This window comes from Etheostoma spectabile, unplaced genomic scaffold (genome assembly GCF_008692095.1).
Source record: "Etheostoma spectabile isolate EspeVRDwgs_2016 unplaced genomic scaffold, UIUC_Espe_1.0 scaffold00006520, whole genome shotgun sequence".
Taxonomy (NCBI): Eukaryota; Metazoa; Chordata; class Actinopteri; order Perciformes; family Percidae; genus Etheostoma; species Etheostoma spectabile.
Genome location: NW_022603392.1, coordinates 6,617 through 20,000, shown reverse-complemented (window position 1 = coordinate 20,000; position 13,384 = coordinate 6,617). Strand labels below are relative to the sequence as shown.

Genomic DNA, 13,384 nt, shown 5'->3' with positions numbered 1-13,384 from the left:
CAGGTCACCTGCCAGCAGCACCACGCATGCTAATGTAAAAGTCTCACAGTTTTACAAGCTGAGTTCATTCCTTGATTTCCCTGTATTATACATGGCACTTGCCCATTATTTAGGAAGGTAGAGTTCAGAAGACACTGACTTACGTATGTCGCAAAAGCATGTTTTCCGCTGCTTTATGGTTAGTAATAATAACAAATAATAATAACAGCATTAGGTATCCAACTAGGGATGGAAGGCTTTTTTGATGACTTTGACTGGGTAAGACAGGAAACACGGGGCACTTTTCCACTGATTTTTATCAGTGGAAAAGTTTAGATAGCCATTTTATATCTACTAGGATGAATCCCAAACTGTGCTAACGGCTAATAGGATGAGGGGACCAATCCACAGGACTTCAGAGTGTCCTATCCAACTAGAATTCACTCACACCTCCCATTAGTTCTACTAACCCTTGTATCATTATCTCTGCATGTTTCCCCCTTGGGTCGACCAAAGGAGTCCTCAGCAGATGGCAAGCTGGCGACTGTAGCAGGAAAGGAGGAGGAGGAGGAGGAGGAGGAGGAGGTTTTGGACCGCAGAGTGGTGAAGGGAAGAGTAGAGTTTCTGTTGAAATGGAAGGGATTCTCAGAGTAAGTATGAGTCTAGAATATTAATACTTAGTGTTCTTGGTGCTGATATATATAATATATTTACATATTGCAAATAAATGTCAGCATTGTATCACGCCCTCATAGTTGAAGGTTTGGTATTTTGACTCTAAGTTGCAGACCCACAAATAACCTTAGAAATAGAAAGAAGGACTAATAGGAATGATGAATTAGAGTGAGAATGGATTGTCTAAAAACAAAGTGTGAGGAGATGTTCTTCTGTCTGCATTCACCTTTCCAGTGAGGATAACACATGGGAGCCGCAAGACCACCTGGACCTGGACCTTATCACGCGAGTACATGCAGAAACACATGGAGGAGAAAGAAAGAGGGCAAGAGAAAAGGTGTCAGGGAGGCCTCGGGAGACTCAGAGGAGCGAGGAGCAAGAGGAATAAGGGGGAGGTGAGTGAAGGAAAGAGGTTACTCCAGACTGAAGACTCCCCCAGAAATCTAATCTCTATTAATGAATGCACAAAGATGATTTCACAATGTCTTTGAGGATTATATATTATACCGTAATTCCTCAAAGAAAACCCGGTAGTCATTAAACTCCGCCCTCTGAAAGTGGCCGGGGGGGCAACACGGGCAATTAAAGGCCGGGGAAATCAGAGTGAATAATCTCCTCAGGCCTTTCATATAATGTGCATTCAAGGTCATCATAATGTACATTTCTACCAATTAATTTACAGATTCATATATTCATGCCAAATTTTAATTAAGGAACGCGTGGATATGCAAAACTCGTCCTGGGTTTACTGACCGATCTGCCTGAAACTTGGCATATAGCATCTTGAGGTTGCTGTTACAAAACTTAATTCAATTAATTTTTCTTTGATTCTCAACACGTAACATTATAAATGATTTTTTTGTGAATAGAGACCCAGACAAACCTTTTCTATTCTCGTCAAAATTAAATCCTATCAACGTGAATCCTGAGATTCTTTTTTTCATCCCACTCTGAGACTCTGGACCAAATCTGTACAAAGGTACATATACAGTGTATATATCTCTATGTGAACTGCCCATGTGATCTTTACCATATTTGAATTGTTCTATCTAGGGCCACTCCTAAGGCCACACATACAATGGTGTACTGATTGGTTAAAATGGGCGTGGCCCAGGACACCCCCAAAATCCTTTTTAGGAACAAAAAAACAACTGTCTTTTGAACTTGTCTTTTTGTGCTAGACGAAATGTCTTCAACGACCTTTAACCAAGTCCAGTTGCTCTTGATTTGAACCCTTCTTGGATACTATATCCTAGTAACCTATAACCTATAAATGTGGACATAGTTTCTATTTTAAGATAGATCTCTATAGCGGCACCTCACTAACTCACTCTCTGTTTTTATGTGTAGAAACGGAGAGAAAGAGGAGTCAAACATCACCGCTGTCAGCACTGTGACAAAACCTTCACAGCATCAGCACATTTAAAGATTCATCAAAGAGTTCACACTGGAGAGAAGCCGTACAGCTGTGATCAGTGTGGGGCAGCTTTCACACAACAGAGAACCCTAAAAATACATCAACGCATTCACACTGGAGAGAAGCCGTACAGCTGTGATCAATGTGGAGCAGCTTTCACACAACAGAGTACCCTAAAAAGCCATCAACGCATTCACACTGGAGAGAAGCCGTACAGCTGTGATCAATGTGGAAAAGATTTTCTCGTGGTGATGCCCTTAAATCTCACCAGCGCATTCACACTGGAGAGAAGCCGTACTCGTGTGAACATGTGGGGAAACTTTTTCTCGAGTGATGCCCTTAAATCTCACCAGCGCATTCACACTGGAGAGAAGCCGTACTGGTGTGAACAATGTGGGAAACCTTTTTCTGAAGGTGGTAGCCTTAAAAAACACCATCGCATCCACCTGGAGAGAAGCCGTACTCGTGTGAACAATGTGGGAAAACGTTTCTAGGAGAGGTAACCTTAGATCTCACCAGCGCATTCACACTGGAGAGAAGCCTACAGCTGTGAGCAATGTGGGAAAAATGTTTTCTCATAGTAGTAAGCCTTGAATCTCACCAGCGCATTCACACTGGAGAGAAGCCGTACTGGTGTGAACAATGTGGAAAAACCTTTTCTCGTAGTGATCACTTTAAAAACACCCAGCTCATTCACACGGCTCTCGGTTGTGACATGTTTCAGAGCCAAGCTGTTTCCTCTTCCTCCTCCTCATGCCCTGAGCTGTGTTGTTATAATTCTGATCTTCTCTCCACATTGAAGGCGGACCAGCAGTAACTCTAAATTCTGAACAGCATGTATGTTGTCCTGGCTATGACTACATATTACGCTCCTTCCCTTTAAAGGGGTAGTCCTATCATTCATGTTAATAGTTTTAAAACCTCTGCTTTGAACCGGATCCCACACGCCTCTTCAGTGGATCAGATTTAAGTCTGACTCTTCAGTCCCATTAAAACAGCTGGTTCGATTCAGGGTGAAGTTTAAGAGCTGAAGAAGGCCGTGGAATTTGGTCAAATGCTCCAATGGGAGATAATGTAACCTTGTGGTGAGAATAATTGTTAAAGATGTGTTCCCATTATTTGTTGGTGTCTGCCTTATACATATCTTTTATTATTCTTAGTTTAACATGATCTTTTCTTACTTTGTTTACCTTTTCATTTAATAATCTATATTTTACATTTTAAATGAACTCTTATTTTTTCTGTTTCTCAAAGAGGTTTTAGATCTGTTGAATTTTGTTTACTGTATAACTGAGAACTATAAATTCATCATCTTACTTTGATTTTCAATTAAACTGAACAAAAAATACCTATGGCATTGTAAACTTTGTTGAAGTAGTTACTTCAGGGGACTTCAGGTGAGGCTGCACACGACAAGTGCATGTCCAGGAAGTCGAAAAAAGATGTTCCAAAGAAGGGTGATTCGTCATTGACTGCTGCCCCCTGCTAATGCTTGTGCTAGGAGAACACGGGCTTTGCTTTTGACTAAGTTCAAGTCTCTCTTCCAAGCCAGATTTCCAAACTCAAGGCAAGATTAGATACGGTCCAGACTACTATATTGGATCACCAACAACTTTTTTCATCACTGGAGTCACTTGGCTACACTACAAGCCAGGACATAAAATGTGGAGTCTAAGGTGAATGATAAGTCTACATGCTAAACTTCTTAATCTTGAAAACCGACACCGACAATAAAACGTAAGAATAATCAGCCTCCCTGAGAACATCGAAGGGGCAGAACCAATGTTTTTTCCCCCTCAGCTCCAAGCTGAGTCCTGGCCGAACAAATGCTGGACTCATCTTTGAGATGTCGTGTTGCAGTTTTTACAGATTCTAGACTCAGGAGTTGGTTGTATGCGAGGCTCGAAGGCTTTGTGGCAAGCTGACATACAAGGGTGTTCCGATCCACATCTTTGAGGACTACCTGTCCCAAGGTGGTCGAGTAACAATCCGCATATTGAGATGTTCTGAAACATCTCTATAACCTGGGCCTCAGACCTACACTGCGCTTCCCTGCCAAGTTGTTTATTAGAACCGAAGACGGACTGAAACGGCTAATTCCCCCTGAAGCTACCCAGGACCTCATCTCCTCCTGGGGCCGACTCAGCTCGGGACCTTTTTTTACTACTATTACTAGGCCTTTCTTGTTGAGCCCCTGCCACTCAAAATGTTTCACAAAAACTTAACAAAACCCTTTATACAAATAAAAGAGAATGCATGAGCACATGGTGAGACAATCTGACAATCATAGGCTATGAGAGCATATATTCTTTATGTTGTAGGGAAACATGAAAGAGAGAAATGGAGGTTAATTCTTTATAAAGCCCTACTTCCTGTTCCTCCCTTAAGGGATTGGTAACCCTAAGAACCCTGAAAGTGATACCCAATCAAAAAGTCTTAATAGGTAAGGTAGGATCATCACTCAACAAGTAGCTCTGACATCTAGATATGTAGAATATGAATGCAGTTTGATTATGACATGTATTTATTATAACTCTCCCTCTATCTGTGTGCATTCATGTCCCATTGGTGCATGTTACTAACTTAACTTCTTCCCCGGAGTTCTTGTGCTTTCTTGCAGATTTCCTTGGATCGGGGCACCTGGATCGTGTCCCAGCTGCTGCCCTGGTCCTGCTAAATGCATTAAATACATAGTTTAAAAAATACCACTGTAGAAGAGCTTAAATGTGTCTGGCACCTGTTAGATAACAAGAAACATTTCCACATCTCCAACACAGAACACAGTAACAAACAGCAATGATTAGCCCCTCCCCTCAGGCAGGTAAGGGGGAAGAAGCAGGAAATAAAATCACTTTTCTAATTGGCTGACATCTACTATCTGTTGGACAGGCTTTGACGTAGTGTTAGACTTGAGACCTGGACTCTGGACTTCTGAAGGTGTGTCGGCGTCCTGGGATCAGATGCACACAGACACCCAGACGGACGAGGAAGAAAAGTAAAGAGCAGCTTGGTCTCTGAAGGTGTTTCCTGCACACACGGAGGTGGACAGAGTCTGGAAGTGGACCTGAAGAGTTCAGCAGGTGAGAATCCTACCAGAGGAATGTGGAAATGTCTGATAATCAGGATCCCTTTGATCACATCGTGATGTGTCGCTGTTTAACTGGACAGTAGAAAGGGTCCTTCATGCTGATTGGCTGATTCAAAACATTGATTTGATGCTTACAGATGTTCTTCAGAACTTCTCTCTGAGGTAAATGACGTGGATCTGGTACTGAGTGCTCGGCCCTAAATAGCCGATAGTAAGAGGCTTCTGAACCCTTTCTAGATGGACCAGAGCCAGCCAAGGGTGGGAGGGAACTTAGTGGCTGCTGAGGGCCCCTCAGCTGTCAGGGGCCCTTCAGGAAGAGAAAATGGGAAATAATAATTAGGGTTGAAGCACCGAGACGCTATGTCATTGAATGAGGACCGACGGGTTAGTTAATGAGTAGTTACTGATTAACTGTGATCCAGCACTAATGATGAGGGACTGTATTATGCTTCATACTGAGTGGTTAATCATTAATGACTGATTATACAACAGTAGATCCATCCAGACGATGTGATTGGTCAACATTTAGAAAGAGCTCAGATCACACACCCAGAGCCATTTGAGCACCCGGCACATCACTTAAAGTATCACTCCGCCATTTCTGTCAACATTAAATAATAAAAACAGTTTGAAAACATTAGTGTTCATGTAAGTTATTGAGGAACCACAGTGGAACGCGCAGCATCTCTCCAACTAGTCTATAAAGAGATTCATGGGATTGAAAGACTTATTTGCTACAACGCTCTGAAGTTAAGTTTCATTGGAAATGTTTTGGGTCAGCTGTGCCGGTGACGGCGCCATCTCACAGACGTACAGGAGATAAAGGATTTCTCTCAGCAGATATTGCCGTTGTAACAGGATGGAGCGAGCAAAGCAGTTTGGTGATTATATATTACGGTAATTGTTCAGTTTGGGAAACCCCAATGATCTCTACAAAGCTAACGTTAGCTTACAATAGCTGGCTGACTAAACACGGAGGGACTAGATATCATCTCTCTTGCTTAATTACTTTGAGACCAAATTGCCCCACAATATAAATACAGTTAAATTATAATACTGTAATATATATGTACTTTTATGTTGCTGGTACCAGTTGTTGTATGGGTTAGCAGTGCGTGCTCACATGTCTCTCAGCAGAGTCAGCAGCTGTCTCGTGTTCCCAGTAACAACGAGTGGAGCTCACAAAGCAAAGGTCCTCTCCTGCTGTAATCTCCACTTCTTTTACAGTCGTCTTGTTAAAATGTTTTCTGCCATAAAAGCAACCCTCGGCCCGGCTGCTCCTCCATGTAATGCTTGCTGGTCTCGTGTGCAGGTCATGAGTCAGATTTAATCAGCACCAGGAAACCAGTTAGATCTGAATCTCCGCTGACTTCCCTGCTGAGATATGAGGGAGTGTCACGACGTCTCCATCAGCCTGAACACCTGATTCTCTGAACCTGGATCAGCTGTTTGTTCTCTGACTCTACAAAACTACTCCGAGCCGTTAGTGAAGGCAGAGAGTTGTTTTTAATTTGTACGTGTGTGTCACAAACTTCCACTTGGTTTTAGGTGTGTGCTGCAGCAGCACCCCCACACTCTTCCATTAAAACTCAAACTTTGAATAACTTCATTGTTGAGGTCTTTAGATTGCACAGCACAACAAGTTCAAGTTGATTCTAATTCATCCAAAGGAGGAGATTGTTAAAGTATGACTCCTGGAAATGAGGGTAGAGTCTTTTTAAATGAGTCAGCAAGCTAACAGCAAAGCTTCAATTTACTTGTAATGTTCTCAAACTAAGAGAGATGTTCTCCTGTCATCCTAAAACAGTCAATTCAATTCAATTCAATTTTATTTATAGTATCAATTCATAACAAGAGTTATCTCAAGACACTTTACAGATAGACCACACTCCAGAATTTACAAGGACCCAACAGTTCTAGTAGTTTCCTCCAGAGCAGCAACAGGGCCACAGTGGAGAGGAAAACTTCCTTTTAGGCAGAAACCTCGGTCAGACCCAGACCCAGACCCAGACCCAGGCTCTTGGTAGGCGGTGTCTGACGGGCCGGTTGGGGTTAATGAAGAGTGGCAATAACAAAAATAGAAAAATTAGTAGTTTGTAGCAGTTCTTTGTAGTAGTTCATGGCATAGCAGGACAATGTGGGCATTACAAGGCACAGCAGGACGTAGCAGGACTTAGCAGGACGTAGCAGGACGTAGCACGACGTAGCAGGACGTAGCAGGACGTAGCAGGACGTAGCAGGACGTAGCAGGGCGTAGCACGACGTAGCACGACGTAGCACGACGTAGCAGGACGTAGCAGGACGTAGCAGGACGTAGCAGGACGTAGCAGGACGTAGCACGACGTAGCAGGACTTAGCAGGACGTAGCAGGACGTAGCACGACGTAGCAGGACGTAGCAGGACGTAGCAGGGCGTAGCAGGACACCGCAGAGTGTAGCAGATGAACATGGCATCGCAGAACGTGGAGCGGGACCATGGCGACAGCTGCTACCATGATTTTGGAGCCTCCCTGATACGAGGGAACATGCTGGGGAAAAAGAACATAAGGACTCCCCAGAGCTAGGTTAGTAACTAGTTTAGTAACTAGGTTAGTAACTAGTTTAGTAACTAGGTTAGTAACTAGGTTAGGAACTAGGTTAGTAACTAGGTTAGTAACTAGGTTAGTAACAAGCCTTTCTGGGACATGGATGCACATAAATGAAAAGATGGAAAGATAGAGGAGAGAGGAGCTCAGTGTATAAAAATAAGTCCCCAGCTGTCTAAAATTATTACAGCAAAACCAAGAGAGACAGGGTAAAGAGAGGAGCCTGGTCGGGCTAGAACTCTCCCCAACCGGATCGGGCTGTGTGCCAAGTCTCCCTCTAGTTTATTATATGCTTGATTATATGATAGATAGATCTGACAACTATGACGAGAAGCAGGTGGGCCGGGTTAGGCGGACGCTGCGACTCCTCACTCCCTAACCATATTAAATTTTATGCCCTAACTATAAGCTTTATCAAAAAGGAAAGTCTTAAGCCTACTCTTAAATATGGAGACGGTGTCTGCCTCCCGGACCCCAACTGGAACCTGGTCAGAAATCTATTCCAGATGCAATGAATGAATGCAGAGGAGGAAAGAGTGCCCTTCTTCCCAGAATCATCTTGAGGAAATGTTCATTTATTTGTACTTTAGAACGCAAACGCTGAGAAACTCTCACCTACGGGTCTGTATCGCAAAATGAATAAATAGATAGATACCTATAGGGGCAAACCTACGGGAGAGTGCTCCACTCATTCCAATCAGACGTGTTAAGCTTAAAGAATTATTGTCATTACTTAGAATTCCTCATGGGGATGGTGAAAACTACGCGCTATAGCTTTAAGTTTCATTTGGTAAATTATGACTCTTTGAGTGCTACGTTAGCATTGTTGGACATGTTTGTGTTTTGACAACTTAGCATTAGGTTACCCTGTCATAAATATGCCATGGCAGGCCCACGCGTTATGTGTTGACATCACAGTAGACTGTAATTAAGTGGTTGATTTTACATTGGCTGTCATGAGACTATTGTTATTGTGTCATAAATATTTTACCTTGACCTCAAATAAAGTGGACGAGTTTGGACCCTCTGAACCCAAGAGACGCGCCCACGAGCATAAACAGCACCTCTGATTCATAGTTTAATCATTTATCAACCATAAAACAAAGAAACTCACCGAAAGTTACGGCTAAAAGCTAACGAGTTAGCGGTTACAGAGGTCTCTTCCGGGTCCCTCTAGCCTCTACAGGTGATTTTCTATCCAGCCTGGAACTTGTGCCTTTTTGGGGTCATTGAGCATTATATCCAAACCGTTACATCCAAGATTTATCCACTTTATGTCCATAATCCATTGCGTTTCCGCCCATTTATGCCGCTAGCTCCCCGCTTTTGTCTCTCCTCTCCGTGTGTGTGTTTAGGAAATAAGACTGTAGTAGGCCCATATATGGGAGACAACATCAGCCGAAGTGTATGGAGTGGGAAAAGTCCCTCCGCCCTGTCAAAGTAGCTTAGTATCAGAATCAGAATCAGCTTTTATTCGCCAGGTATGAGGACACATACGAGGAATTTGTCTTTGGAGCATTGCTCACACTGTGCTTACACATACATATCAACCAAAACAGAATATACACACTAATATATACATACACAATATATACATACTAATATATACACACTAATATATACACAAATATATGCGATCAAAGATGCTCTAGTGCACAAGATAGATATCTACAGAGGAAAATGGCCACACTGGTTTGAGATTTGGCATATATTTATATCATATATTATATATTTTGGCCTTTTTTGAAGAAATGTGAAAAGTATGTGCTTTATATGAGTTATAATGTTTATTATGTTTATTTTTGCAGATAGGAGAACTGTTTTAGACACACATTTGCTTGTATAACATTGCTGTGGGTGTAATATCAATAAATATGACATTAGTATGTTACTTATTGGCATAAGTAACTGTATAAGTTATAATGATTATTTCTTCACAGTGTGACTCCCAAGACATGTGAGAAGTGTTTTAGAGGTTTTACTGCTCTGTCTGTGATATCAATACATATCTGGAAGATTCATGTTTTATTTATTTATTTGTCTTTAAGGCCCTACAACCATTTTTAACATGCAAGTGACCTCACTGCAACCCAAATATTCTAATAACCCAGTTTGTCCTAAAAAAAGAAATGATGTTGATATCTTGACTGTAGACAACAGGGTTGATGTTTACAAGCTTTTTTATAAAATAATCCAGACGGACAATGAACTGTAAAAATGGCCTCAGGGCCCAGAGGGTTAAGACTCACGACCAGTTTGGACCTGTCATTAAGACTCACGACCAGTTTGGACCTGTCATTAAGACTCACGACCAGTTTGGACCTGTCATTAAGACATAAGACCAGTTTGGACCTGTCATTAAGACAAAAGACCAGTTTGGACCTGTCATTAAGACAAAAGACCAGTTTGGACCTGACATTAAGACATAAGACCAGTTTGGTGAGAATGAACTCTGTATCAAGGTGATTAAGAGTTTTGGAAAGATAATGTTACTTGTTGCTAAGTAACCGTAGGCTGTAGGCTGAGATCAGTCTGTTCACAGATTTTGAATATAATGTTTCTCTTTCTATTCCCACTGTGTGTAGATATGGCTGCTGTGAGCATTCTGTCATCTGAAGATCAGTTTCTGTGCTCCATCTGTCTGGATGTGTTCACTGATCCTGTCTCCACACCATGTGGTCACAACTTCTGCAAGAACTGCATCACTGATCACTGGAACACTAATGACCAGTACCTGTGTCCCCTGTGTAAGGAGCGTTTTACCAGAAGACCTGATTTGAGGGTCAACACTTTATTCTCTGAGATGGTGGCTCAGTTCAGACAGTCCGCTCAACAGAAAGCCAGCAGCAGCAGCTCAGAGCAACAAGTGTCCAAACCAGGAGAAGTTCCCTGTGACGTCTGCACTGGAACCAAACTGAAGGCCCTGAAGTCCTGCCTGGTGTGTCTGGTCTCCTACTGTGAGACTCACCTGGAGCCTCATCTGACAGCTTCACGTCTGAAAAGACATCAGCTGATCGACCCTGTGGAGAACCTGGAAGGCAGGATGTGTACGGAGCACGATAAACCTCTGGAGCTGTTCTGTAAGACTGACCAGACATGTGTCTGCATGCTCTGCACTGTTTTAGACCACAAGACGCATGATGTTGTTCCTCTGGAAGAAGAATATGAAGGAAAGAAGGCAGAGCTGGGGAAGACAGAGGCTGAAATTCAGCAGATGATCCAGAAGAGACGACTGAAGATTCAGGAGATCAAACACTCAGTCGACCTCAGTGAGGAAGATGCAGACAGAGAGATAGCAGAAGGTGTTCAGGTCTTCACTTCTCTGATGGAGTCTGTTGAGAGAGGCCTGAATGAGCTCATCAACACCATCAAAGAGAAGCAGAAAACAACAGAAAAACAGGCCGAAGCTTTCATCACAGAGCTGGAACAGGAAATCTCTGAGCTGATGAAGAGAAGCACTGAGGTGGAGCAGATGTTACGCTCTGAAGACCACCTTCATCTTCTCCAGAGCTTCCAGTCCCTAAACATCCAACAACCTCCCCCCACCAAGGACTGGACAGGGGTCAGCGTCCGTCCATCATCATATGAGGGGACTGTGGTGAAAGCTGTGGCTCAGCTGGAGGAGACACTCAGTAAAGAGATGAAGAAGCTGCTTGAAGCCGAGCTGAAGAGGGTCCAGCAGTATGCAGTGGATGTGACTCTTGATCCTGATACAGCTAATCCCTGGCTCATCCTGTCTGATGATGGGAAACAAGTGAATCTTGGTGATGTGAGGAAGAATCTCCCAGACAACCCAGAGAGATTTTCTAAGTGTGTTAATGTTTTAGGAAAACAAAGTTTCTCTTCAGGCAGATTTTACTTTGAGGTTCAAGTCAAAGGAAAGACTAGATGGACTTTAGGAGTGGCCAGAGAGTCGATCGACAGGAAGGGAAACATCACACTGAGCCCTCATAATGGTTACTGGACGATATGGTTGAGAAATGGAAATGAGTACAAAGCTCTTGATGACACCTCAGTCCTTCTCTCTCTGAAGTCTCCTCCTCAGAAGGTGGGGGTGTTTGTGGACTATGAGGAGGGTCTGGTCTCCTTTTATGACGTAGATGCTGCAGCTCTTATCTACTCCTTTACTGGCTGCTCCTTCACTGAGAAACTCTTCCCATTCTTCTGTCCCTTTACTGTCTGTTCCTTCATCAAGAAAGTCCATCTATTTTTGAGTGATGACGATGATTATGATGATGATGCTGGTGGTAAAAACTCTGCCCCTCTGATCATCTCTCCTGTCAGAGTAAACTAATCACTGATCTCATTTCAGGTATTGATTCATTTTCAATCAAGGGAACAAATGTACATATTCATATATTTTACATCTTATTTTCTACAGAACCTGTTTCCTGTGGTGACTGATTTACACTTTATTCCAGTTATTATCATATGTTAGATGTGCAGCAATTCTTTAAAAATGAACTCAAACTTCATCTTGACATATTTGGTGTCTTTAGAAACTGATTTCTTCTGGAAGTTATAATAAATGTCTGTGGGTTTAACAGAGGTTTGAATAGATATCGTCTACATAACGTGTGTCATGATGCATCAAATTAATGTGTTGATTATGTAATCAGATCCACATTTATTAGTATTTGATGAGCAGCCCCAGAAAACATATAGCTGAATATTTGATTGTGTGATGAAGCTTCATTTAAGAGTGAGGCCTATTCCATCCCATAATGTCTCCAGAACACAGTATGTGTCCTTGTTATACCGGGTAGAAAAAGTTAATGGATGGTTCTATCTTGTGTGAAAAGTCTTTTGGATAATTACTGGTCACTTTGGCCATTTTTTATTGGTTTCATGAATTCTGTAAGATGGTTTATGAGTCAAAGAAATGTGTAAATATGTGATTGTAGAATAAAAAGTGTAAAATAAAGCAGGTGTTGAACACAAGGCCTGAGGAAGCAGTGAGAACAGAAAAGCTGGTTTACACACAAGTTGGATTTCAGTCGAGGATGATCTTTATTGTTGAGAATAAAGTTGAAAGAAATTAAAGTCTAAATCTCCTTTTGTTTAATTTAGGACAAGCACTTCGTTTTAAATGAGCTCCTTTGATTCTCGACTTTTAAAAAGCACATTGTGTCGAATAATAAAAGTTGTTAAATTGTCTCTTTCATGTTTTCTAACATTATTAGCTGATTATAATTGTGTGGTGGGCCGACATCAGAATTGCAGTTTACAATTAATTTTGATTGTATTTACAACATTATATGAGTTGAAAAATATTGAAAATTGTACTCCCTAATTATAAGTTGAGGGATATCAATAATTATAAGATAACATCAAATTAATTTAAGGCAACTGTAAATGTAATTTTTATTTTATGTATACTTGAAACTTTTAAAAACATCACCAAAATATTTTTGTGTAATCTGTTACAAAGTAATATATGAGTTCTGTGAACTCTAAATATCAGGAATAATGTTGAAATATGGAGAATAAAGTCAAACATTCTCATTTTGACTTCATTTTCTAAAAGCTGAAACCAATCTGAAGATCTTCCTCCTCTGATGTTCTCTTATGTCTGGTACTATGTGGAACGTTGGTGGAACCACCCTAAATCTGATGGTCTTTAAAAACTTTAGTAGAGATA

At 41.7% G+C, this 13,384-nt stretch overlaps 1 protein-coding gene across 2 annotated transcripts in view; it reads left to right on the top strand.

The window, feature by feature from the left end:
- The window catches only part of LOC116678149 (E3 ubiquitin-protein ligase TRIM21-like), an 18,822-nt gene extending 6,144 nt beyond the window's left edge, over positions 1-12,678 (top strand). The window contains exons 1-2 of one of the 2 annotated variants that reach the window (XM_032508201.1): positions 10,306-10,663; positions 10,922-12,678. In XM_032508201.1, coding sequence (XP_032364092.1) covers positions 10,331-10,663; positions 10,922-12,037 — 1,449 coding nt within the window. In that variant the 5' untranslated portion in view covers positions 10,306-10,330 and the 3' untranslated portion in view covers positions 12,038-12,678. Of the gene's footprint in view, positions 1-10,305; positions 10,664-10,748 lie in introns of those variants that run through there. The other variant, XM_032508200.1, reaches the window with a different exon arrangement.
- Positions 12,679-13,384: the final 706 nt, after the last annotated feature.